This window comes from Lampetra planeri, chromosome 29, assembly GCF_965212315.1.
Source record: "Lampetra planeri chromosome 29, kcLamPlan1.2.h2, whole genome shotgun sequence".
NCBI classification, from domain to species: domain Eukaryota; kingdom Metazoa; phylum Chordata; class Hyperoartia; order Petromyzontiformes; family Petromyzontidae; genus Lampetra; species Lampetra planeri.
The window spans coordinates 7,734,765-7,761,611 of NC_136135.1; the positions used below are offsets into that span (position 1 = coordinate 7,734,765).

General features: G+C 46.2%; 1 protein-coding gene across 1 annotated transcript; it reads right to left on the reverse strand.

The window, feature by feature from the left end:
- On the reverse strand, positions 1-25,686 carry LOC144728649 (basal cell adhesion molecule-like). Its single transcript, XM_078608222.1, has 11 exons — positions 25,442-25,686; positions 19,418-19,560; positions 18,090-18,306; positions 13,916-13,983; positions 13,277-13,361; positions 12,670-12,846; positions 10,987-11,114; positions 9,530-9,677; positions 7,847-7,949; positions 2,625-2,682; positions 1-2,195 (listed from the first exon to the last, which is right to left on the reverse strand). Exons 1-11 carry the CDS (start codon positions 25,485-25,487, stop codon positions 2,184-2,186), a joined length of 1,185 nt encoding a protein of 394 aa, XP_078464348.1. The 5' UTR covers positions 25,488-25,686; the 3' UTR covers positions 1-2,183.
- Positions 25,687-26,847: the final 1,161 nt, after the last annotated feature.

Sequence of the window (26,847 nt, forward strand, 5' to 3'; positions counted from 1 at the left end):
AAAGAGATCTGTTATTTTATTAATTCAGCACGCATTACGTCAATAATGTACATTGCAATAAAAAAACACATCACAGATTGCATTGAAAGAAAGAACCACACGAGAATACTTAAACCGACGAAATAAATGTTCTATAACTGCTGTTATTACATCGCATATCCGACTCACTGTGGCTTTGTGAAAAAAAAGTTAAATTCGTGAAGGAGATAAGCTTTTGTACACACAATGGTTCACACCTTTGTGCGTTGTTAAACACGTGTTTCCAGCCTGCGTCCATGCTTCTGTTGTGATGGACTTTCCCCGTCATCTACACATGTGGGCAGGTGCTAATGGGGTCACAATCGTGAAAAGTTGATAGTCCTTTCCGTGTGTTGGCAACACACAGAGGCAAATGGTAGTGGTGGCCTATTGATGACTGTGTTGCACCGATGAGGCCTACACCGGTCGAGTCGATGGTCTAACGAGCAAAAAGGACACACAACATGCAGTCGGTTTGAGCTCGTGGTCTGGACCGCATACGTGAACATCGATAGGGAATGACTGCTTGCACACATACGTTGCCCGGCAGGAGAGACTTAACGACTGCTTGAAACGTCAGCAAAACAAACTCTGCCGCACTTGAGAAAGTGAATGCACGCGAGATTGCGAACGTGCGACAGGATTTCCCTTGCCCTACGCGGTCGATGCGTTCCAACATTAAACAAAAACCCAATTGGGGGCAGTTGACCTCAGCCCACAATGCACCGCACGAGGCGAGCGGCCAGCCCCGAACCCCGTTTAGCGCGCGCTGTTCACGCAATAGCCACCCGTATGGGTGACTTGAAGGGCATAGGGCTACATGTACAGGGAATCGCATGAAGTGAAAGAAAGCCTGTGAATTAAGAGTGACACGATCCACAGTGCGTCGCCGCACTGGATGTGGGTGGTCGGGGTGGATATATGACGGTTGGATATGCGACGTTGCACTGCAATTGTTTAATACTGCACAATCTAAACAAGCCACTATTCTAACACATTGACCACAGGTCAGCGAACGGTAATATCAGGTGTTAAAATGTTTTAGGCGTATACTAGTACAGTATAGCTTTGCATTTTACATGATCGGTATACAGTAAGTATAAACATATTGTGCACATTATGATTATTTGTCTAGAAAAAAGAAATAATAATTTCTTCATCTACTCCTGTGTGTTCAATCCAGCCCAAACTCCAACTCTTACAAGTCGGACACGCGTATAAAGGCGCAGCCCTGCAATTACTCGCTCGAGCCCATGCTGGCAGACGAGACTCCACGAGAGGGAGCTCTAAATCGAGAGAACCCTCCTATATCAAAGGTATCTTGGCTATCTTTTCCACGTGCGCACGGACATCTTGAAAATATTGGATTGCAGTTACCCACATTTTACCCCACTGGCTGTACCCATCTATAGTGCTTGGTGGACAGAGGAGGTGCGTGGGGAGGGGGGGATTTAAGAGACATTGCCTCGTTGTTTCAGTTGCCACGCTGGGAGATCGAACAAAACCGGCGATGTCTGGATTGCAAGCCCGGTGCGCTGACCGTTACACTACGACAGCATCGCGTAACCTCACCTATACGGCGGTGCAATTATAGTTTGGTTTATATTGATGCTGTAAACATATATACACACACAAGTACAGTCCTAACATATTAAAGTGCTCTTTGAAATTATACCTCGTAAAAAAAAAGGGTTGTGTGCCCACAACAAAAATCTTCAAAAGTAACAGCATAGCGCGACATATGTGACGAAAGCTCACGAAAGTCAGTCATCATCCATGTGTTTGGCAGCATATTGTTGTAGTCTTAGATTTGAAGCTTTCGTGACTGCAAGGAATCATCTTCTTAGGTTTTTTCGGTAAAGTCACGTAGAAAGTAAAATAAAATAAAAACAAAAATCACGACGTTTCGGAGGCAACACAAGTCTCCGTCATCAGGTGGGACCGTCACAGCCAGATTAGCTGTATCAAGGGTACAGCTAATAGCTAATAGCTAAAAATCTTGATACAGCTAATCTGGCTGTGACGGTCCCACCTGATGACGGAGACTTGTGTTGCCTCCGAAACGTCGTGATTTTTGTTTTTATTTTATTTTACTTTCTACGTGACTTTACCGGAAAAAACCTAAGAAGATGTTGTAGTCTTCTCATTGTGACAGCCAGCTAAGATTAACAGCATTCCTACAGGAAAAGATAGACAAACAAAAAATACCAGTGTAAAAATCATTATCATCCTCAGTTATATTTCCGAATTTCAGCACCGTCGTTGTAATCATGGTCGTCTGCTACTTCGTTTAAAAAAAAATGTGACAAGCGTGAGATGAAAACGTTCATGAAATAATCACCCGTAGCCTGCCCAATCTCATGAGACATCAGAAGCCGAGCAGGTCTGAGCCTGGATAATGTTTGGATGGGCGACCGTGACGCATAATAAAATGTTGTCATTGGGGTTGCGTTCGGTATATAGTTGCAGGCAGAGAAAGACAGTGCATCAAGATCCTTTGCTGGACTGCACTTCTATGCTTCCACATGTACACTTTCACATTCTTCAAATATAAAAGCAGGGAAAACACAACCCTGCGAGTCGGATGCAATGACAGCCGCACTTACCAAGCCTTTGTGAAGTGGATTTAGTGATTTATCCGCTTCTCCAGGTTTCTCCTTATTTCTGTTTGAAAAAACCAGCGGACAGTGCAGTGATTAGGCATGGCATTGCTTTGATTGCGCACACCTGCAGTGTACTGCATTCATCATGAGCCATGCTCAATTCACTGCTGGATGAAGGCCTCGCTAAGCTGCCACCACCACCACCTCTCACGCACCTCCGATGACCACGGTTGGCTACGAAATAAGTTCAACATACAGACGTGCAACATACATACGGTGCAATATAATCCAGCTAGCGCCTGTACACAGTCTGATTAAATCGCTCCATCTCCTCGGTGTGTGGAACTCTTGCACAAGTGCCATTTGTCAGCTATAATAGTGTATGCAATGTTGAAAAACATCACGTTGAATCTTGACTTAAAGCTTTCGTGACTGCAGGAATTCATCATGCGATCGTAACGTCGTGATTGCTATTTTTTTATTTATTATTTTTATATCTCCGTTACTTTACTGAAAGACCCAAAAAGTGTAACGTTGAATTTTTACAGTTCTCATCCAGCATATGAAGAAAATACTTTACAAATTGTCGGTTAATAGCAGGCAATGCTTGTGGTTAGTGGCTCACACAGAGCCTTAAACCCCGGTGGGCCCTGAGTTTGATTCCTTGCCATGGCCAATCATTGCTGGCAAGTGAAAGCTGGACCGCACCTACCACCACCCGCGCCACCTTCACCAACCCCCACTGACCAGCATGGTGAAGTATGGTCAAACAATGACCGTGAGCGACCGACAACAGTGCGAGAGGAAATAAAACTGGGGAGATGGAGCCATGAAATTGGTTCGTGTGCAGGTGATTGGTGGATTGATAGCGCTACGCTGCGCTATGAACCCAGCGACCAGAGTTCGATTCCTACCCACGGCCAACACCAGTGACGATTATCTGAACCAGTCCTGGGCCTCCCCTAGCTCGACTCAGCCTCAAATCAGTTCCTGATGGGATGTGTAAACATCGCCGCTGGGGAGACAAAGGCGGACGGGCGTGTGCTGGTCACACCACCCCCTCGTGTACCGTTCCGGCCTTCATAGGTGCTCGCTAACAGCACTTTCCCCAACAGCCTGTGAAGGCTATAGGGGGGATCTTTGTATTTGTATTACATCGCAGGATCGTGAGAGGTGGCGACAATTTGGGGGTGAGTTCTTCGTTCAGCAGTGGATTGATAAAGGGACTTAACATTTTTATCTCATGTATATAGAAAAAAACACCTAAATAATTTTAGAGATTCATAATAATGGTTTTTGGGTAAGATCACGAAAGTATAAATGTGTCACCTGAGGACGTCTGCTTGCGTTGTGGCAGAAACGTCGTGAGAATTTGTTTATATTGTTGAATTTTTATTATTTTATCATTCCCTTCTACGTGACTTTACCTAAAGAACCAAGAATATGTGTCGTAACCCTCCACCACCCGACACAGCCAATTAGTGAGGGATTTGTCACGTAAACAAAACGCCAATTAGTTACTACTTGAGCCCACCGGTGTGTTGGAGAGTAAATACACAACATTTACAATTTGAGCAGTACGACGTTTCGCTGGTAATCACATCTAGCATGATCGGGCGATTTGCCAGAATCGTGAAGCAATCCACGTGCTTCCAGGCCTTAAATAGAGCAGTACGACGTTTCGCTGGTAATCACATCTAGCATGATCGGGCGATTTGCCAGAATCGTGAAGCAATCCACGTGCTTCCGGCCTTAAATAGAGCAGTACGACGTTTCGCTGGTAATCACATCTAGCATGATCGGGCGATTTGCCAGAATCGCGAAGCAAGCCACGTGCTTCCGGCCTTAAATAGAGCAGTACGACGTTTCGCTGGTAATCACATCTAGCATGATCGGGCGATTTGCCAGAATCGTGAAGCAAGCCACGTGCTTCCGGCCTTAAATAGAGCAGTACGACGTTTCGCTGGTAATCACATCTAGCATGATCGGGCGATTTGCCAGAATCGTGAAGCAAGCCACGTGCTTCCGGCCTTAAATAGAGCAGTACGACGTTTCGCTGGTAATCACATCTAGCATGATCGGGCGATTTGCCAGAATCGTGAAGCAAGCCACGTGCTTCCGGCCTTAAATAGAGCAGTACGACGTTTCGCTGGTAATCACATCTAGCATGATCGGGCGATTTGCCAGAATCGTGAAGCAAGCCACGTGCTTTCGGCCTTAAATAGAGCAGTACGACGTTTCGCTGGTAATCACATCTAGCATGATCGGGCGATTTGCCAGAATCGTGAAGCAAGCCACGTGCTTCCGGCCTTAAATAGAGCAGTACGACGTTTCGCTGGTAATCACATCTAGCATGATCGGGCGATTTGCCAGAATCGTGAAGCAATCCACGTGCTTCCGGCCTTAAATAGAGCAGTACGACGTTTCGCTGGTAATCACATCTAGCATGATCGGGCGATTTGCCAGAATCGTGAAGCAATCCACGTGCTTCCGGCCTTAAATAGAGCAGTACGACGTTTCGCTGGTAATCACATCTAGCATGATCGGGCGATTTGCCAGAATCGTGAAGCAATCCACGTGCTTCCGGCCTTAAATAGAGCAGTACGATGTTTCGCTGGTAATCACATCTAGCATGATCGGGCGATTTGCCAGAATCGTGAAGCAATCCACGTGCTTCCGGCCTTAAATAGAGCAGTACGACGTTTCGCTGGTAATCACATCTAGCATGATCGGGCGATTTGCCAGAATCGTGAAGCAATCCACGTGCTTCCGGCCTTAAATAGAGCAGTACGACGTTTCGCTGGTAATCACATCTAGCATGATCGGGCGATTTGCCAGAATCGTGAAGCAATCCACGTGCTTCCGGCCTTAAATAGAGCAGTACGACGTTTCGCTGGTAATCACATCTAGCATAATCGGGCGATTTGCCAGAATCGTGAAGCAATCCACGTGCTTCCGGCCTTAAATAGAGCAGTACGACGTTTCGCTGGTAATCACATCTAGCATGATCGGGCGATTTGCCAGAATCGTGAAGCAATCCACGTGCTTCCGGCCTTAAATAGAGCAGTACGACGTTTCGCTGGTAATCACATCTAGCATGATCGGGCGATTTGCCAGAATCGTGAAGCAATCCACGTGCTTCCGGCTTTAAATAGAGCAGTACGACGTTTCGCTGGTAATCACATCTAGCATGATCGGGCGATTTGCCAGAATCGTGAAGCAAGCCACGTGCTTCCGGCCTTAAATAGAGCAGTACGACGTTTCGCTGGTAATCACATCTAGCATGATCGGGCGATTTGCCAGAATCGTGAAGCAAGCCACGTGCTTCCGGCCTTAAATAGAGCAGTACGACGTTTCGCTGGTAATCACATCTAGCATGATCGGGCGATTTGCCAGAATCGTGAAGCAATCCACGTGCTTCCGGCCTTAAATAGAGCAGTACGACGTTTCGCTGGTAATCACATCTAGCATGATCGGGCGATTTGCCAGAATCGTGAAGCAATCCACGTGCTTCCGGCCTTAAATAGAGCAGTACGACGTTTCGCTGGTAATCACATCTAGCATGATCGGGCGATTTGCCAGAATCGTGAAGCAATCCACGTGCTTCCGGCCTTAAATAGAGCAGTACGACGTTTCGCTGGTAATCACATCTAGCATGATCGGGCGATTTGCCAGAATCGTGAAGCAATCCACGTGCTTCCGGCCTTAAATAGAGCAGTACGACGTTTCGCTGGTAATCACATCTAGCATGATCGGGCGATTTGCCAGAATCGTGAAGCAATCCACGTGCTTCCGGCCTTAAATAGAGCAGTACGACGTTTCGCTGGTAATCACATCTAGCATGATCGGGCGATTTGCCAGAATCGTGAAGCAATCCACGTGCTTCCGGCCTTAAATAGAGCAGTACGACGTTTCGCTGGTAATCACATCTAGCATGATCGGGCGATTTGCCAGAATCGTGAAGCAATCCACGTGCTTCCGGCCTTAAATAGAGCAGTACGACGTTTCGCTGGTAATCACATCTAGCATGATCGGGCGATTTGCCAGAATCGTGAAGCAATCCACGTGCTTCCGGCCTTAAATAGAGCAGTACGACGTTTCGCTGGTAATCACATCTAGCATGATCGGGCGATTTGCCAGAATCGTGAAGCAATCCACGTGCTTCCGGCCTTAAATAGAGCAGTACGACGTTTCGCTGGTAATCACATCTAGCATAATCGGGCGATTTGCCAGAATCGTGAAGCAATCCACGTGCTTCCGGCCTTAAATAGAGCAGTACGACGTTTCGCTGGTAATCACATCTAGCATGATCGGGCGATTTGCCAGAATCGTGAAGCAATCCACGTGCTTCCGGCCTTAAATAGAGCAGTACGACGTTTCGCTGGTAATCACATCTAGCATGATCGGGCGATTTGCCAGAATCGTGAAGCAATCCACGTGCTTCCGGCCTTAAATAGAGCAGTACGACGTTTCGCTGGTAATCACATCTAGCATGATCGGGCGATTTGCCAGAATCGTGAAGCAAGCCACGTGCTTCCGGCCTTAAATAGAGCAGTACGACGTTTCGCTGGTAATCACATCTAGCATGATCGGGCGATTTGCCAGAATCGTGAAGCAAGCCACGTGCTTCCGGCCTTAAATAGAGCAGTACGACGTTTCGCTGGTAATCACATCTAGCATGATCGGGCGATTTGCCAGAATCGTGAAGCAAGCCACGTGCTTCCGGCCTTAAATAGAGCAGTACGACGTTTCGCTGGTAATCACATCTAGCATGATCGGGCGATTTGCCAGAATCGTGAAGCAAGCCACGTGCTTCCGGCCTTAAATAGAGCAGTACGACGTTTCGCTGGTAATCACATCTAGCATGATCGGGCGATTTGCCAGAATCGTGAAGCAAGCCACGTGCTTCCGGCCTTAAATAGAGCAGTACGACGTTTCGCTGGTAATCACATCTAGCATGATCGGGCGATTTGCCAGAATCGTGAAGCAAGCCACGTGCTTCTGGCCTTAAATAGAGCAGCAGCAGGACGACGTCATCAACGAACCCAATCAGGTGCAGAGATCAGAGGCGGAAGAGAGGGGGGTATTGTAATTATAAGATAGATTAGTAATCAGTTAATTCGTGTTTCCTCAATAAGGAATTGTAATTGTAAGATGTATTACTTAATAATACGCTTCCAGGCCGCGCTAATTTTAGAGATATCCGAACACATTTCAACGTTTACCTTCGACAGCGTTTGATGACCAAAATTGAAATGATGAGCAATGCAAGCATGGCGCCTACAACGCACACACCAACGACCACCTCGATCGTTCTTGGAAATGTATCTGTAAGAGGCAAAAAAAAAGACACAAACAAGAATTACGAGACGTCTCCCCCCCCCCAGCCCAAGTGTGAAGCTTAGCAGGACCCTCCTGGAAAGGCTCTCGAGACTCAGAGTGCGGTCCCGGGACCGCTGGTGAGCGGCCCGCGACGGCCCTCCGGGTGGTTCGCGTTGTCTGCGACGCACGTCGATCCGGGAATTATGACAATGTTAATTACACTTTTTGTTTGGGGTATTTTCTAAAAAAAATTTACTTACATGACAGTTAATAAAAAAAATGGTAAACTACCCCTGATTAAACTATCCTAACGCTAAGATCTAAAAAAACCCTCCCCCCTTTGAAAAAAGCCTTGTAGCTGCGTAACCATTTTTTTTAATGTTCCGGTAATGTGAATACATTTTTTACGAGTGGTATTTAGTGAGAGAAGTGAATGCGTTCTGTCACCGAGGATGGGGGGAGTCCACGGAAATGTTTGCATCGGCCGAGTGTTCTGCAGGCCACATAAGTGTGAGAAACAACTGCTCTAGAGCGAAGCTTTCCTGGCTTATTGAGATCGGCTATAGAGTCCTGCAAAGGGAAGTAGGGACTGGCATACAATTACGTGGCTGAATAGGATATCTTAATAGTCCTATCTAGGAGAATCGCACACACTCTGCAGGCTCCTCTTTGTAGGAGAGTCCGACAGACAGTTTCCTCGTCCATTCCTCGTTGAATAATTTTGAATTGAGAGATGAAAGTGCGGGTGTTTGGAGATAGATCTGGCACACGAGTGAATAACTTCTGAGAAAATCCAAACAGATAGGTCAGCAACTCAACCCTGACCACCTCGAAGCCCTGCAGGTTAGGAGTTTCACACACGTGATCTATGTGTGATCCATCAACCCCACACGCAAGGCAGTGGGTGACAGGCGTACACCACCACACTCGGCCAGCTCACGAACTTCGGCTTGTAAATAGCTGGGTTAGTGAGCTACCTTCCATAGACTAGGTGCTCATCTCTAGATGCCCGATTAGCTGCTGATGAGACCCAGAAAGTCGAAGCCAGTCTCGAGTTTTCTTATACTGTTATGAATTTAGCTATGACGCTGCACAGTAGTGCACAATGAGTTTGTGCACTGTGTTCGTGTTTGCCTTGTAAAGGGTCAAAAAGTTAATATCGAGTGCCAATAACAAGCTTGACCTTTTTGCTTTATAATATTGGTATGGAAGGCCAATAGGCGGATGGGCATTTTTCTTTCTTTCGTACGGCTGACGTAGATGCAGAGCAACGAATACGATGTCACATTCACGTGGTTAAGCCAGATAGCCGCGTCAGGAGCAGCGGAGTGGTGCATCCTCGCTGCGACGTCTCCTTCGTGTTTGTGGATCGGGGCATTGCGTCATCACACGTTGTACGGTCTGCTCTGGATGACCACAGTCGCACAATGGAGACTTTTCATTTTTCCATTTGTGCATCAGTTATCCGCATCTTGCCACGGTTTGTGCAGATGCGATTTAAAGCACATTTTTTTTATCGATGGACCAAAGCACATTTTAAATACATGCGTGGAGACAGAACGGAGTCATGCTTCGTTTGCACTCACCTTTGCGGTACTGTACGACGAACGTCATCTCTCCCCGCCCGTGTTTGTTCCACGCACTGCACGTGACAACTGTGACCCTCTCCAGATCGTTCACGTTCAGCTGCAGTTGACTACTCAGCACATTTCTCTCTCGGTTCCAGTGCTCCACCTGCAAGGAGTCCACAATCCGTCACCGAAACGTGCAAACAAGCACGCTCTGATAATATTGATTATTCATATTTGTTCATCATTTTGAGACTGACAAAAAATGTCCCAGAGACAAATGATGTCAGGGCTGCGCATTGACATAAAAATATTCCCCCTTCACCAGAGAAGCATCACAAGATATCGAGTTAAGAACACAGGACGTGGCCTTACGTGAACTGCATGCGTGGGCTGTATATGAGGGTTCTTTGAGTGAATTCTGTCAGTGATATCTCATGTCGTCATAACAATGTGGGTGGAAATAACGTGAGTATACCCCCCCCCAATGTGTCAGGACTATGGCGAGGAGGTGACCGGGGTGGCTCAGAGGTCAGAGCACTGAGCTGGCACCACCACTTAGTTCGAATCTAGGTAGCTGCCTGTGCTTAAACAAACAGCGCTGCACAAATCACTGCACAAACAGCCATCGCATTGACTTTTACTCGACACTTAAGCTGGCTAAATTTCAAACTTTAGAAAAAAATTGTTGACCGGAAAGCGATGAACATTACCCTCAGTGGCAAAGCAAGCTGGGAAAATTCTGCCCCCTACTGTATGAACCAGAGTTCGCTTTAAGGCTAGTGACATCTGTAGATCTGTAAGATGTGTAAGATAACCACACATTTACCTGTAGATCTGTAAGCTCTGTAAGATCTACAAGGTAGATGTGTGGTACTGGTAGGAACCTCCTGGTTACACCAGCCCACAGGGGATTATTGTGTCCGTCCGTCGTTTATCCAAAAATGGGAGGGGTGGGGCTGGGTGGAGAGGGGAGGGTGGGGAGGGGCTGGGTGGGGAGGGTGGTGCTGGGTGGGGAGTGGGAGGGATGGGGCTGGGTGGGGAGGGGCTGGTCACCCCGTGGTGCCCTGATAAAACTCAACGTTTAACCTACTCACACCGGCTTGTGCCCGCCCTCACAGTCGGCCATATTTGCGGAATACACCACGCCGCCGTTGACCCTGGCCATTGACCGAGCAACCCAACGTTCCTACCAGCTCCTTCCGCAGGAATGTGTTTATTGCAGGTATATATCTCAGGTAGATCTGTAAGATGTAAGATAACCACACATTTACCTGTAGATCTGTAAGCTCTGTAAGACCTACAAGGTAGATGTGTGGTTATTGCAGGTATGTCTCTCAGGTAGATCTGTAAGATCCACTTGCACGGACCGTTCTCTGACCCAATGGAGGTTTGACGTGACACCGACAGGGCAATAGGGATAACATCGAGGTAAATATATATTTGAAATAAAATACTTTGACTCGTGTACTTACAGGAGTTCCCGTGATATTCCAACTTATAGTAGGCCTGGGGTTTGCTGTGGCCTCACACAGAAGACTATTGTCAGTTTTCACGTCTGGAATGGATATTTGAACGAGTGTCCTCTGAAACTGTGGTTTTGCTGCAAGAAAAAGGGGCACACATGTTAGGGGTATGATTTAATCCCCGGTATACTCAATGACAGCACGTGACAGCAAGCTTCAAAACAAATGATCACCTATATTATGAAAATATTTAATATGAAACGTACGCAGAGTGTGCGTGGAGTTCGTACGGCAATTACACATATTGTACATTTAAAGACCGGCCCCTGCCGACTTTTCAGATCACTGCCTTCTTATTTCGTATAGTCAACGTAGACGCAGCGCAACAACGAAGATGTCACATTCAAGTGGTCAAGCCAGACAGCCGCGTCAGGAGCAGCGGAGGAGTGTATCATCATCGCGTGCGATGTCTCCTTCGTATTTGTGGATCGGGGAATTGCGACGTTACACGTTGTACGGTCTGTTCTGGATGGCCGCAGTCGCACAACGGAGAGTTTTTAATTTTCCATTTGTGCATCAGGTATCCGCATCTGCCATGCTTTGTGCGGATGCGATTTAGGGTGGACCGTGAGCTTCGTGGAAGATCAAACGCAGGGATCCCGTAAGTTGGGTCTTTCACAATGCCAATGCTATACCACATATCGCAGACACTCCTCAGACTGTGATACATTAATCGTCCACAGTGGTGACTCATGCTGCAGGCCACAGTGTCGCTTCATGCTGCAGTGCTTATATCTTGCCATATACTGCCCCCTGGTGAATCCCGTGGCCCTAACACAAACAAAAGCTACACTCCGTTATCTAAAACCTTTAAGTGCTGTACTTGACTATCCAAAATGCATGCGAAGTCCGCAATCTGATCGGTGACATTTGACTCAAAGTGCCACGTGTTCAAACAGTCCTGTCCAAGCAAGTTTCAAAGGAGTGGTCAACATTCTTATGCCTGGTATACAGTAGAAAAACAACCTCTCTTGATTTCCCACCAAAGTGTTGCAGCCTCTGCATTTCATGTGGTACTCATTTTAGCAAACCCCCCCCCTACCACCCCCAAAACATTAATGGGTAATTCACAGACGCTTTGTCGAAGCGGAATAACATTTATGCACCCACTTAAGAAATATATATATACAGCAGATGGCTTGTGTGGGTGGGTAATTCAACCGACCCTGTGGTACTAAATAATACAAACTGGCCGATGGAATTAAACATTTTATGTCTGGGACAATATTTTTTTTCCAGAGGTACCAATCAATCCGAAATCAGTGCTACTCTACAATGTCGAAACGCCAAACATTGGCATAAAAAAAATCCATTATCGAAAAATTCAACTTTAAATAGTCCATCGTGTACAGCTCGTCGAGATGAAGTCGATTTGCCGCATCGCCGACCATCAACAGACTCAAAATGACTGCATCACGGACATTATGCGAGAGCCTGGGGCACTATGGTACTATGGATACCCCAGGGGGTACCGCCATAAGGTTCAATTGGCCAACCGTGGCCAGACGAAACCGGTGTGCTCACTGGCCCAGTGTCTCGTGCCACCCCCACCCCCGAGATTTTTGCTGGCGGCAAATTGAATATTCAAGCCGCATGCTGTGACGCAGCCGGCCCGCTGAGCTGCTTACTCACCCTCGTGCACTGCGGTTATTTTGCCCGAGGCGACGGTGCTCGGCCGAGCCGGCGAGCCGTGGTGAACCTGGCAGTGGAAGGTGGAGTTCGTGAAGGATCGCTGCCGGTACAACATCCTCGAGGTGACCGTGTACAGGTCGCCGGCGTACTCGGTGACCGTCTCCTGAACGATGAAGTCTGGAGGGGTAGAGGTGGAGGAGGTATGCTGAATTAAGTGAAAAGCGACGTTTGAATTGAACATGGTAATGGTGTTAGAATAATTATTTCTGTCTGGACCTCAGCGATATCGAATCTGTGCTGTGATAGGTTATGATGAGTAAATATACATAGTTATCACATTCTTTTTTTAGAACTGCTTTTTGTGTTTAGTTTTTGTCTTTCCGCCGCACCTCCGATTAGCACGGTTGGCTACGTACGGTGCCGAAGAAGTTCAACATACATATGGAAGTTTAGTAGTGTATCTCTTTAGACAAATATGAGCCACCTTTGATCACCGATTGGCATATTCAGCGATCAATAACCACTGGATCAGGCATTTCATTTTCGGAACATATCACTTCGCTTTGGGCACAAGAAGACAAACGCGCGCGTGGACGGAGTAACGTACCGGTTGAAGTGACCACAGACTCATTGCCTCTGTGCCACGTGATCTTGGGCTGTGGATATCCATTCCTCGCGATGCACACACCGACCTGCAAGAAGTGACGAGAGCGTTATGATGCGCGATGCAATGCGGAAAGATGCGCACTGGAAATAATATCCGCTAGCATTGGGTGCAATGAACTCCTAAGACCTCGGTTCAATTCCCAGCCACGGATAACATCAGTGGTGAGCATTAAGCCTTAGTTATTCACAATCAGGCGACAACTCATGAGACCAGGGTAGTCTTATTTGCCATATACAGTCTCTGAAATAGTCATGTCCTCCTCCACCCTGCCTCCATTCCCCAACCCATACTAACCGCTTTGGTGAAGTATGGTCAAAGAGTCCCCATGACTGACTCAGAATGGGCAGGCTTTTATTCAGTAGTGCATTGACTACTGGCTGTAATCTATTACGATTTAGATTTTAAGTTCATCGTTATAATTACAAGCCACTGTCTTGTCCACGCCTGCCCCTTGACCAATGCCCTGATGGATGAGGGCATTACCACACTTGTGGGTGGTGGGGTTATTCTACCACGCTGTATATCGTGCTTTACTGCACTGATAAGTGCGGGTTGTCGAAGAGCCACCAACTGACTTACCTCCGCATAAGTTTCTTGTGTTATAACGACAGACTTGTCGGGAAATTCAGTCTCTGGAGGGACCACGTCTAAAGCAGAAAGAAAAGCACTGTTATTATTGTCATCATCGTTTTACGAGTAATCTTATCGCGCGGCATCATTATATATGTTTTGTATCCACCCAGGTTATCTCAGCCGTAGAGTGTGGGCACGCAAATGGGAAGTTTTATTTTATTCAAATCCTGGTTGTAGGCGGACTCAGTCCACAATCGCTCTGCGGTTCGTGAGATGATGAACAATTAATGGGGGAATCATCAGTTGTTGGCCGACGAAGAGACTCAGCCACACCATAGCAATGTGGAATTTCCATCACTGGTGCCGGGATTTACACAGGAGATGAGCATTGCCTCAATGCTCGTTTGAGGAGGAAATCACTTTTTTTAAAATTACGTCTTTGGGACAAACTTGAATAAATAATCATGATCGAGTAAGTTGAGTAATGAAGCCCTGTAGACTGAATTTAGCAATGCCATACTGATGAAGAAGCAGTGGCATCTGTTAATATGAATTTGCACATGCTGCAATATACCCATTTGTTTTGAAGACGACACAATGAGTTTACAGTATGTTATTTTGCATATCAAAACAATGATGGAATATAAGCAAAACACAAACCATAAAAAATGCTTTTTTACAAAAATGTACTTTTTCATTTTCTTCCTTTCAAATATTGTTTCTGTCGCCGATGCGTTTTGTATGAGCTCAGGAAACTACCAATCTCATGACTCCCAGTTGTTAAAACGGTTCTGCTTTCATAACACACTTTCCCAATCCCTTCGTCGTTATTCTTGCATGTAGGGGAAATGCGGAAAACTGCAGTAATGTATTATTACGACTGCAGGTTTCAAGATTATGTATGTACGCTGAATTTATTTCGCACCGCACGTACCCAAGCGTGTTCATCGGAGATGTGGGAGAAGGACACCAAAGTATGCACAATTACAGCCACGCGCATGCTGCTTACAATTACTGCTGAACCACATGGCTTGCAAGGGAAAGAGGGCTGGTGTTTATTATGGACAGGGTTATGGCTACTGGTAGGGAGGGTGCAGCGCGATTTCTCACATCAGCAGGAGATTACACTAAACGTCAGTGCCAAGGCCTGCTAACTTCAACACACTCGGATGAATGCTTTTGATCGCTTGCTCTGACCCCAACAGCTTTGCAAACCTAACAACAATGGACCTCCTGACATCAGCTTTTACAATGTTAAGTGTCAATACAAAACCATGTGTACGTGTACATCATAGCGATATCGACTGCTTTGATGCGGGCAAATACGTTAAAAGGCGCCTTATTGACCTGGAAGCTGGACTGAACACGGGCACACGTGCTGAGCGTGATGCGAGACAAACCGTGTTCCCTTCCCCAACCTGCAATGACCAGCATGGTGAAGTATGGTCAAACACCACCCACCCCTCCCCACCCCCATGACTGATGTATCGAAACCAGGCCGCCCCCGTTCTCTGCAGCTCTGGATCCACCAGCCATTTATATTTGTGCAAGTCTATGGCCCTCTGCGTGAGTGTTACTGTTCTCTGTGTGAGTCTGTAGGTCTCTGTGTGAGTCTGTAGGTCTCTGTGTGAGTCTGTAAGTCTCTGTGAGTCTGTGGCTCTCTGCGTGAGTGTTACTGTTCTCTGTGTGAGTCTGTAGGTCTCTGTGTGAGTATGTAGGTCTCTGTGTGAGTCTGTAGGTCTCTGTGTGAGTCTGTAGGTCTCTGTGTGAGTATGTAGGTCTCTGTGTGAGTCTGTAGGTCTCTGTGAGTCTGTGGCACTCTGCGTGAGTGTTACTGTTCTCTGTGTGAGTCTGTAGGTCTCTGTGTGAGTATGTAGGTCTCTGTGTGAGTCTGTAGGTCTCTGTGTGAGTCTGTAGGTCTCTGTGTGAGTATGTAGGTCTCTGTGTGAGTCTGTAGGTCTCTGTGTGAGTCTGTAGGTCTCTGTGTGAGTATGTAGGTCTCTGTGTGAGTCTGTAGGTCTCTGTGTGAGTCTGTAGGTCTCTGTGTGAGTATGTAGGTCTCTGTGTGAGTCTGTAGGTCTCTGTGAGTCTGTGGCTCTCTGCGTGAGTGTTACTGCTCTCTCTGTGAGTCTGTAGGTCTCTGTGTGAGTCTGTAGGTCTCTGCGTGAGTCTGTAGGTCTCTGCGTGAGTCTGTAGGTCTCTGCGTGAGTCTGTAGGTCTCTGTGTGAGTCTGTAGGTCTCTGCGTGAGTCTGTAGGTCTCTGCGTGAGTCTGTAGGTCTCTGCGTGAGTCTGTAGGTCTCTGCGTGAGTATGTAGGTCTCTGTGCGAGTCTGCGGGTCTCTGTGAGTCTGTAGGTCTCTGTGCGAGTCTGTGGCTCTCTGCGTGAGTATGTAGGTCTCTGTGCGAGTCTGCGGGTCTCTGTGAGTATGTAGGTCTCTGTGTGAGTCTGTAGGTCTCTGTGTGAGTATGTAGGTCTCTGTGTGAGTATGTAGGTCTCTGCGTGAGTCTGTAGGTCTCTGTGAGTCTGTAGGTCTCTGTGTGAGTATGTAGGTCTCTGTGTGAGTATGCAGGTCTCTGCGTGAGTCTGTAGGTCTCTGTGTGAGACTGTAGGTCTCTGTGTGAGTCTGTAGGTCTCTGTGTGAGTCTGTAGGTCTCTGTGTGAGTCTGTAGGTCTCTGTGTGAGTCTGTGGGTCTCTGTGTGAGTCTGTGGGTCTCTGTGTGAGTCTGTAGGTCTTGGCGTGCGTCTGTAGGTCTCTGAGTGAGTGTTACTGCTCTCTGTGTGAGTCTGTAGGTCTCTGCGTGCGTCCGTGGGTCTCTATGTGGGTGGTTAGCCGGGTAGGTTCGGGAGCAGGGCGTGCTAGGAATCACTGGGTATGAACAGGACGCCTTCTGGGTGTGACCATCGTTATGTCGGGCAGACGCAAGAACCATATCTGGCGAATTAAAGTTTGTTGTACTTGCAGAACCACTGAAACAGGTAGCCATAAATATGCATGTAGAATATCCACGGGACCTTTTTTGCCAGTATCAAAATTATGAAAAATGTAAGATAAATAATTCGTCTTATATGTTTTTGAAAAATATAGGAATAGGCTTTTCTGGCAATAAAAGCCTTTCTGGAAATAAAACAGTTGTGTTTAGAGCTTCACACACCAAATAGCTACTAAATAGATATAACTGCTCAACCCGAGCTTGACATGTTTCTGATACTTGCAATTGTTTTTGCAAGGCTGTCTCTGGTGCAGGTCAATAGAGTTTCAAAGACAATACAAATATCATCGAAGCATGTTTGTTTGCATGTTTTGCAACAACGTACGTGTGTATAATAGGGTTTTGTTTTAGGTTAGATCGCGTAAATATATAAATGTGTATTTAAAACCCGCCATATGTATATATTTACGCGATCTAATCCCAAAAAACCTTTATTATAGATGATATTGGTCGCGAAAGCCTCCGTGTTAAAAAGTACTTGTGGTTAATGCAAACAAACTTAATGCCTTGCACAAGGAAGATATTTGGTGTTTGGACACCTCAACACAACTGTTTTATTGCCAGACAGGCTTTTATTGCCAGAAAAGCCTATTCCTATATGTTTCACTATACATATAAGAACACATTCCTGCGGAGGGAGCTGGTAGGAACGTTGGGTTGCTCGGTCAATGGCCAGGGTCAACGGCGGCGTGGTGTATTCCGCAAATATGCCCGACTGTGAGGGTGGGCACAAGCCGGCGTGAGTAGGTTAAACGTTGAGTTTTATAAGGGCACCAGCCCCTCCCCACCCAGCCCCTCCCCACCCAGCCCCTACCCACCCTCCCCACCCAGCCCCTCCCCACCCAGCCCCTCCCTGCACGACGGAAGGACACAACAATCCCCTGTGGATTGGTGTAACCAGAGGTTAGGGCTACAATTTGTTTTTGTTAAAGGCAGGATGCTAAAGAATGCACCTGCGCAGACAAAGAGCAGAGGCAAAGCGGTTTCGTGAGCCTCGACTTGGTGCAGGGGGCAAGGAGTCAGCCACGTGGATGGCCGGTGGGGGGGGGGGGAAATGGCCAGAGCCGCGAGAGGACAGGCAGCGGTCGAGGAGCGACCATCCCCCGGCGAGCGGAGGTCGACAGCGGAAGAGGAGGCGGAGATCCGAGGGCCCCTCGTTGCCGGCACATGTTTCTGGCGAATCACTCACCCCGCACCGTGACGCGCGCGGTGCTGTCCTCTGTGCCACCGGCTCCCGCCGTCACCTGGCAGATATAGCCCCTGCTGTCCTGCCGCGTGACGTTCTTCAGGAGCATCGTGAAGTCTTCCCCCACGAGCATCTCTCGCGCGTACCCCTCCGGCTTCTCTCGCACCTGCAGGCGGCCTTTCTTGTAGAACACCCGCCGCCTCTCGCCTTTGTCCGTTTCCTGGGGGGCCGTGCGGCAACGGGTGCGAGTTGCAGCGGTGAACATCGACATGCTTAGATGGGTTTTGTTAAAGTAGTTTTTAAAAAAAATGTGTGTTGGGATTACGCAGAGGGCAGCGATCGTAGCTCCCTACTGGCAGACGAATGCTCGCTTACAGGCGAGGGAGTGTGGGTGCCCTTTCAAATGTGTTGGGACGGGATGCCGCGTGAGTTGTTTGTCGCGAGTAAAGTCATGTCTGAGACATCCCGAGCAATTACGGGTACTATTATTGAAAACAAATCATTATCATTATTGTCATAATCATCATCACGGGCGGATCTGATAGCTCAGATAGATGAAGATACCAATGGATGGTAGATACACATTAAAGCAAATATATTGCATTGCGAATGTTATATCTGCGACATTTCATAAGACAGTGTATTCATGCTAAATGTTGGCTAAGCAGTGCACGGCATTGTCGAGAGAACGGTCTGTGGAAGGAGATCCCATAGCACTACTTCTGAGATCCAATCACTTGCCACTATCCACACTAGGTGACGCACCTTCTTACTTGCCCTGGTCTAAATGGTATGGTGATTAAACCCTAACTGTTGTCATACCCAGAGCTCAAAATATTTTGAATCAAAAACGTTGATTATGACTATTGAATCAAGTAAAAACAAATCTAATGTGTGCGTGTGTTTTTTTGTACGCAGCCATTAATGACGGGGCTGAGACAAATGACTTGCTACACTTGAGAACCTGGTTTAACCAGATTCAAACCCAGAATCAGATTATTAATTAAACTGGAGAAATACGATGAGCTATAAAGCTTCTTTTTTTACAGAGGTCCAAATACTTCAGTCGTTCTGGGTCAGCTTTTAGACCCTTGAGGCGCCCTCCCCACGCTAAATTAACCACGATAAGATGATTCATGCATTTTGTTCGAAAAGGAAAGTATGTATACTCGTAGAATTTATTTTAAACCGTACTTAGCCAACAAATGCTAATCGGAGGTGCGGGGGAAGGACAACAAACTAAACACAAACATCATTTCTAAATAAATGACATGATATGAAACAGACAGACAGACATGAAAAAAATTCCTACAAAGAGGCAGGTCACGTACAATGAACCACTGCAGAATGACGTCACTGTCACTTGACTTTCCGTCTCCTTGAGGGACATTCCACTGACACGGGATTTCCAAGTCACTGCCCGTGATGACGGTGAGTTCAGTCGGAGTTTTCACGGAAAGGAGGGTTATCATCCCTGAAAGGAAAACACACGTCCGCACGGTTATTCGTTCTGATCTCCCTCGCCTGATAAGCAGGAGGTCGTGACTTCGATCCCGACCCTGACGATGCCTCTTGTATATTTGGAGTTTGCGTGTCTCCCATCATTATCATCACGGTGGCTAGGAGATGTTAACTCCTTCGCCTGGTATACAGGAGGTCGTGGCTTCGATCCCGACCCTGACGATGCCTGTTGTATATTTGGAGTTTGCGTGTCTCCCATCATTATCATCACGGTGGCTAGGAGATGTTAACTCCTTCGCCTGGTATACAGGAGGTCGTGGCTTCGATCCCGACCATGACGATGCCTCTTGTATATTTGGAGTTTGCGTGTATCCCATCATTATCATCACGGTGGCCTGGAGATGTTAACTCCTTCGCCTGGTATACAGGAGGTCGTGGCTTCGATCCCGACCCTGACGATGCCTGTTGTATATTTGGAGTTTGCGTGTCTCTCTCTCCCCGTGGAATTTCCTCAGGTTTTGGCCGTTTTGCCCTCCACGTTTGGGCACATGTTGATGTACGTATGTATGTTGAACTCCTTTTGCACCGTACGTAGCCAACCGTGCTCATCGGAGGTGCGGGGGAAAGACAACAAACTAAACACAAAAAGGAGTTCTTAAGGAATGAATTTACAATTAAGATTTAAAAGTGCATAGCTCCAGTGGCTTCCTAATATCGGAAGGAAGAGAGTTCCAGACGCCCGCTGAAGATACTATGAATTCCCACATGCGATGATCATATCAGCCACGACGTTGAGCTATGTGTGGTCAAGTCGCCTCTGAAAAATAGCTAATAGCTGAGTGTGCTTTACCTGATACAATGTAAGTGTTTCGTTTATCACTCATTTATTGAGGAGACCAAAACACGACATTGGTTTACTCAGTCCTGTGAACGCAATCAGTAGGTTAATGTTTAAACGTTATGATCCGGTAACAAGTCACTGAGACATGTTTCTTGAAATAAATAAAAAGTCAGTGCAGAACTGAACAAATTATGAACAACGCATATTAAAGCCAATGATACATGTTCAGCCAAAAATAAGATATTTAATGAACACAGAATTCACAGCAAAAGTATGCGTGGACGAATCTATGGCACACAAAGAAAAATGCAGGCTGATGATACAAGGCGAAAACATTGGTTGTTGAATATATTTTACGAAGCTTGCTGTGTAAACACAAAATTACACTTTAATTCTCGTTAATATTTTCCATGTTCTGTCTAATGCTGTAATTTCACCGATGCAGGATGGACAATGCACTTTTTACACACCCGTTGCGAATCTATTCCAACAGTTCATTTATAGTAATACTGGTAGGAACCTCCTGGTTACACCAGCCCACAGGGGATTATTGTGTCCGTCCGTCCGTCGTGCAGGGAGGGGCTGGGTGAGGAAGGGCTGGGTAGGGAGGGGAGGGTGGGGAAGGGCTGGGTGGGGAGGGTGGGGCTGGGTGGGGGTGTGAGGGGTGGGGCTGGGTGGGGAGGGGCTGGTCACCCCGTGGTGCCCTTATAAAACTCAACGTTTAACCTACTCACGCCGGCTTGTGCCCGCCCTCACAGTCGGGCATATTTGCGGAATACACCACGCCGCCGTTGACCCTGGCCATTGACCGAGCAACCCAACGTTCCTACCAGCTCCCTCCGCAGGAATGTGTTATCCACTGCTCACAGGGGATTTCTTTGTAACTGTATGAATTATCCACGGATGGGGAATTTGGCTCCATCACCGATGGAAGTAACCTTCTGTGGGATATCACCGGCGACAGTGCATCATGCTTTTCTCGAAGCGAGTCACGGGATCTTTAATGTCCACAGGGTATCGAAAGCCTTGACTTAACACATCATTGTCCGGCAGAGAGCGCACCATTGTAAACAAATGTATCCAACAGATCAAAAAAAAGTTCAATTGATTTCCTACACAACACATTTAGGCAGTGAGTATCTCCTGCTTAAAGCCCGAAGCTTTTTAAAGTGTGCACATTGAACACCGTGCAATTATCTCGAGTTTGGACACGTCCCAGTAGACTAAATAATTAATATAAGTTTACTTCCGTCACTTCGTCAGTAAGAGGAGGGGGGTTGTTTTGAAACCTCACGTCAACGTTTTAGGGCGTACTTTTATTGAGCAATATCTGTGCTGGACAAACAGCGTAGTTTATGGTTAATGTGTTTCATGCGTGGGTGTTTAAAGCAGGAAGTTCACTCACTGTGCTATTCGTATAAGCCTGTTGTTGTACTTGGAAATATATATTGTTCGTGGCATCAGCAAGAAAACACACACATCACCAATCGACTTTGCTTTCGAGAAACCCAGTAACACTCTTTATTTTAATGTGCAAGTAATTCAATTAGCGGTGCCTCCGTGGGTCTGCGATTCGTAGGTGTTTTTTAGCCGCGTGACTAAACAAACGCCAAAGATTTCCAAAATTTGCACATGGGTAATCCCCCCCCCCCCCTCATTTCCTCATTGCCGATTTTACAAAAATATTAGTTTTTTCTTCTGCAAGAAGAAGAGGAGTGTTTATTGCGTTGTGTCGCGGACAATTGGATGCACCGCATAGAGCCCCCCCCCCAACACACATGAACGCGGATTAGAGGAGTTGTACTATTCAGTACGCTACAGTACTCTTATTCGGTTCAATTCCAAATACCCTACGTCCAACATTGTGCCCTCTTGTGGGAGGGGATTCCGGTAAATAAATAAACTATTTTATCGAGAGGCGAGTTTATTCCACGGTGTAAACAATGGAACTATTGAGGCTATTTTATAGTCCATTCAAGCCGGTGGGACGTCTGCAACTGAACAATAACAACTCGACAGCTCATTCGTCAGTAACGCCGTCTTAAAAATGTCAAATATAATCGGCCACGTTTCAGACGGACGTGTTGAGTTAAAATGTTATCAGACACGTAAATGCATGCTGCACCTTACGGAAATTCCACTGAACATGTGTGGACAGTGCTGGCAACATTTAAATTGTCACATGAACATCCTTGTTATATCAAGGATGTGCTTTTTTGTTACGGATGATTGCCAGTGCAGAGTTTCCCACGCCGTGATAACTAGTTCTAAGAAGGGATTTTTATTAAAAAAAAAGGAAGTCATCATTGGATCCTTTAATCTGGGTTATACAAAACAACACCACGTGACTTTCAGTAAGTGCAAAGCCAGCCTGGAGAATTTCCCCTTTAATGATGTTGATAGTGCACATTACACTGGTCAACACACTTTTTCTGGCATAAGGTATTCCAACGGGTTTAAGGTAATTTTGGGGTGCTGATTCCAAATCTGGCATATAGTTTTTGTCTATCACATCAGGTTTTTGAGATATCAAATATAGCATTTTCAATAAAAACTGCGGAAGAAAAATATTAAATAAATGTGGATATCTACACAAAATTATATTATAAACACACTATCCTAAAAATACAGCACCATATTTTAACACTAAAGCAGTCACTGACTCGCAACAACTTGCAATCATAAGTGACAGAGTTAATTTCTGGTAAAATCAATGAAAATGGGGTATGCCGATAGCATAAAAATGATGTGATAGAGCAAATCTGAGATTAGATTTGGAATCAGCACCCTGAAATTAGTCTAAAACAGCTGCAAAAGTCCAGGCCAGAAAAAAATGTTATTTTTTTGTTGACCAGTGTTATGTGAAGCTGCGTGCGAGTCGATGCCACTTCTTAAAAAGCAACTTCAACAAGCTATAGAGCCGTGACTTTAACTCGGTCTTATTGCACCGCTAAGCGCAACGAAAATGTGATACTGTACTGACGGTGTTGCACAAAGTTCACGCACTGCAATTAAACCTTAACACATTCGGTCAACATAGAACTATACACCAGCTGACGTTTGGGGCAGTGGCCCTGTACGCTTTGGGTGCATTTCATAACCTACATGTTCTGCCGACTCTAATTGGAAATTTTTGTGGCCAACAGGATGGGGTATCACGTGCACTGAATTTCTGTGTGATGATCTACCAACAACATCCGTAATCAAAAGATTTCACAGGGCTGTGTTATAATGCTGAAGAGGGAAATCGATCCATGAACGTACGATACTACATGACTGTGCCCTTATTTAGTTTATCCTTGTTTACCCAAGAAAGCCTCACCGAGACCCGCGACTCTTCTTTAGAAGGAGACAATTTTGTACAATTATGGGGCGATAGTTGCTATGCAAATACCTATCGAGTAGTTTTGCAGGTCCGCTAGCTTGTCAAATTTCGCAACATTTGGACGGTGATACCAGCGCAAAAATGCCCTACTCTTGCAAATGATGGCACGGGATCTTTAAGCCCCACTGTGAAACAGACGGCGCGTATATTAATGTATGGATGTTGAACTTCTTTCGCACCGTACGTAGCTAACGGTACTAATTGGAGGTGCGGGACGAAGGACAACCGCAGTGTTAATCAGGGCGGCCTCTGGAATCGAACCGTGAGCATCAAGAACAAACGACAGTACTAATCTTGATTTGAAGTTTTCGTGACTGCAGGCATCCATACTCTTTGGTTCTTTCGGTAAAGTCACGTAGGTAGAAAAAATAAATAAAAATAACATAATACATCACATATTATAGATCAGATTATTGTGATATATTATTTTTTGTTTAATTTATTTTTCTACCTACGTGACTTTACTGAAATAACCAAACAGTATAAACTACAGTATTGTATAACATAGGGAATAGGAGCCTAGCTCTTCTGGGGAGGTCTGTGCCAAGATGACTGCAATTAAAATGAGCCGAGATCCTCCTGTCTGCTGATGTGGATAATAGATTGTTCAGCACTACAGTACCATATTCGAAAAAAAATACCGTATTGCATAGGAGAGAAAATAAGAATGACATAGACATGCATTTAAAGGGTTTCTAAGTGAAACACTGTGATTCAAATTGACGAGAAATCTTACTGCGTTGCTAAATACATTACAATAATTAACACCAGTTACAAATACTGATTTAAACCCCACGGAAGGCATTGATATAACGAATAGTAATCCAGTAGTCCACCCAGCTACAACATTGCCATCAATGCTCCAACACAGAACACTATAGAGCATGTTTACGGTGCCATTAATGTATGCAACCATAAAAAAATGCATTCGGTGACACTGCATTGGCAGCGGTGCACAAGCACGAACACCACAAAACCCCAGCAACATTCGTCAACAACAATTGCCTTACAAGGGAGGGGAAATGTAGCGGGTGACGTTTCGGGCGATGGCCCTTCTTCACGGCACAAAAATAAACAGAGCACGTGCCAAAAACAGTTTCCGTTGTATCTCTGTCAAATGTGATGCATTGTTTTTAAATGCCTCGTTCACGGTTTAGTGTTGCAAATCAGTGCTCAACAGTCAAGTTGCTGTGTTTGACCAGACGAGAACTCCTAGGGACCAGGATTGAGTTTAGTCTCATTTGCGGCCATGGCTTGAGTCCCCAACATGGCAAAGGCAATGGAACAACCCAGAAATCAGCGCTAGAACAACTGCGTCACGGGAGAAAGCGACAATTTAAAAAAAAACATAACGGAACGTAACGCGTGTTAATCGGAGGTCAAACAATACGGCACTTAAAAATAAAACTGCACGGTAATACACCCTTCAAACTAGCAAATAAGTTAACATATTCGAAAACGCATGCTAAATCATTAAACGAACGTCCAAAGCAAGACGCAGTTCACCGTACAATCAATAGACATCACTCGACGGATGAGGCAAGCGCGGCTGGAGCACAGAGCGGGTGGGTAGGGACCCACGAGATGGATGTGGCTGGCTGGCTCCGTGTGACAACGCAGCAACAGCAGCAGCAGCATCTGGGGACAGCACGACAGAACAGGACTCACCGGGCAGCGTGGCAAGCAGCATGCATGTGACACAAAGGGTCTTCATCTCGACCAGCAAGTGGCTGGGAGCCAAACGGGTTACGGTAAATGGGTTTAGTTCCCCGATGCAAGCAGTTCGTGGCTACTTATAAACGATCCACAGTGGGGGTTTTCCCGTGTGCGTTTTAGTTTCACATCATGTTTTGGTAGTCATTATTTACGCGCGCTGCTGGCTGTACACTGCAACTTCGTTTCCTGGCAGGATTCGCTGAGATCTGACGCGGAAGCAATATAATGAGCCACTTACCAGCGAATCTACAGAATAGGAAATACCCCTTTTTAAGATGCACTAATCTACCCACCGCCACCGCTCCTCATGGGTGTTCAAATACTGTACAACGTGGGAGTACCTCCTATAATGTCATCGCTTTGCGTGTGCGTGGCTAGTTTCGTATAGCTGCATTGACTCCGGGCGAACATTTGGGGTGCGTCTTATATTCGAGTGCGCCTAATAATCCGATAGGCTTGCGTGTGAATGACCAGATGTGTATAACTATTGACACATGGCACAAGGTTGGGGTGCGTCTCGCTTTTCCTAGCGTCTTGTGAGAGCGACACCACGCATCATCCTGTGTTTAGCGCATGGTACATGCAGCGAATTGCGTGTGTAACAATCGAAGTTTACATGTGCATCTGTAGTGCATATGTTGTATGCACGACAGAATGACAGATGCACTACAGATGCACATGTAAAGATCACGTGACCCCTCCAGCCACAAGGCATTTCCATTCCTTCCAATGTTCGAACCGCAATGGGAAGGGTACTGCATATGATATTGCGATAGCCATTGACATTCATCATACGCATTCATATCTGGCAACAACCAATGTAGCATCTTCATACGTATCACAAGCAGCAGAAGGAATACTAGAGGCAACAGCAGTCATTATCATCTGCAACTTCTATTTATTTATTATTACCATCACCTACGATTTGAAGCTTTCGTGACTGCAGGAATCCATACTCTTTGGTTCTTTCGGTAAAGTCACTTAGGTAGAAAAATAAAAGAAAAAATAATATATATAACGACGTTCCGATCGCGACGTTTCGACGATTGCTTGTGTTGCGATCTATTATTGTTCTACCTACGTGACCTTATCGATACAAGCGAAGAGTATCATCACCTACATCATCATCGTGATCACCAGCGTCGCAAACAAATTGCTCATTGTCATCAGCCAATCTGCTGCTGGATGAAGACCTCCTCAACCCCATCGCTACGTCTCACAATTGCGATGTCAGCCATCGACGTCGGCACCTACCAGAGGTGGGACAAAGTCATTGTTATGCAAGTCCAAGTCGAGTCGCAAGTCATCAAATTCATGACTCGAGTCTGACTCGAGTCCAAGTCACATGACTCGAGTCC

Bases quoted from the DNA above. Each gene is read 5' to 3' on its own strand.
- LOC144728649 (XM_078608222.1), bottom strand. From the start codon at position 25,487: ATGAAGACCCTTTGTGTCACATGCATGCTGCTTGCCACGCTGCCCG. The intron at 13,984-18,089 runs GTGAGTGATTCG...TTTCTGCTTTAG, and splicing joins CGCGCGCGTCACGGTGCGGG to ACGTGGTCCCTCCAGAGACT. The intron at 2,683-7,846 runs GTAAACGTTGAA...TTTTTCAAACAG, and splicing joins GTCATCAAACGCTGTCGAAG to AAATAAGGAGAAACCTGGAG.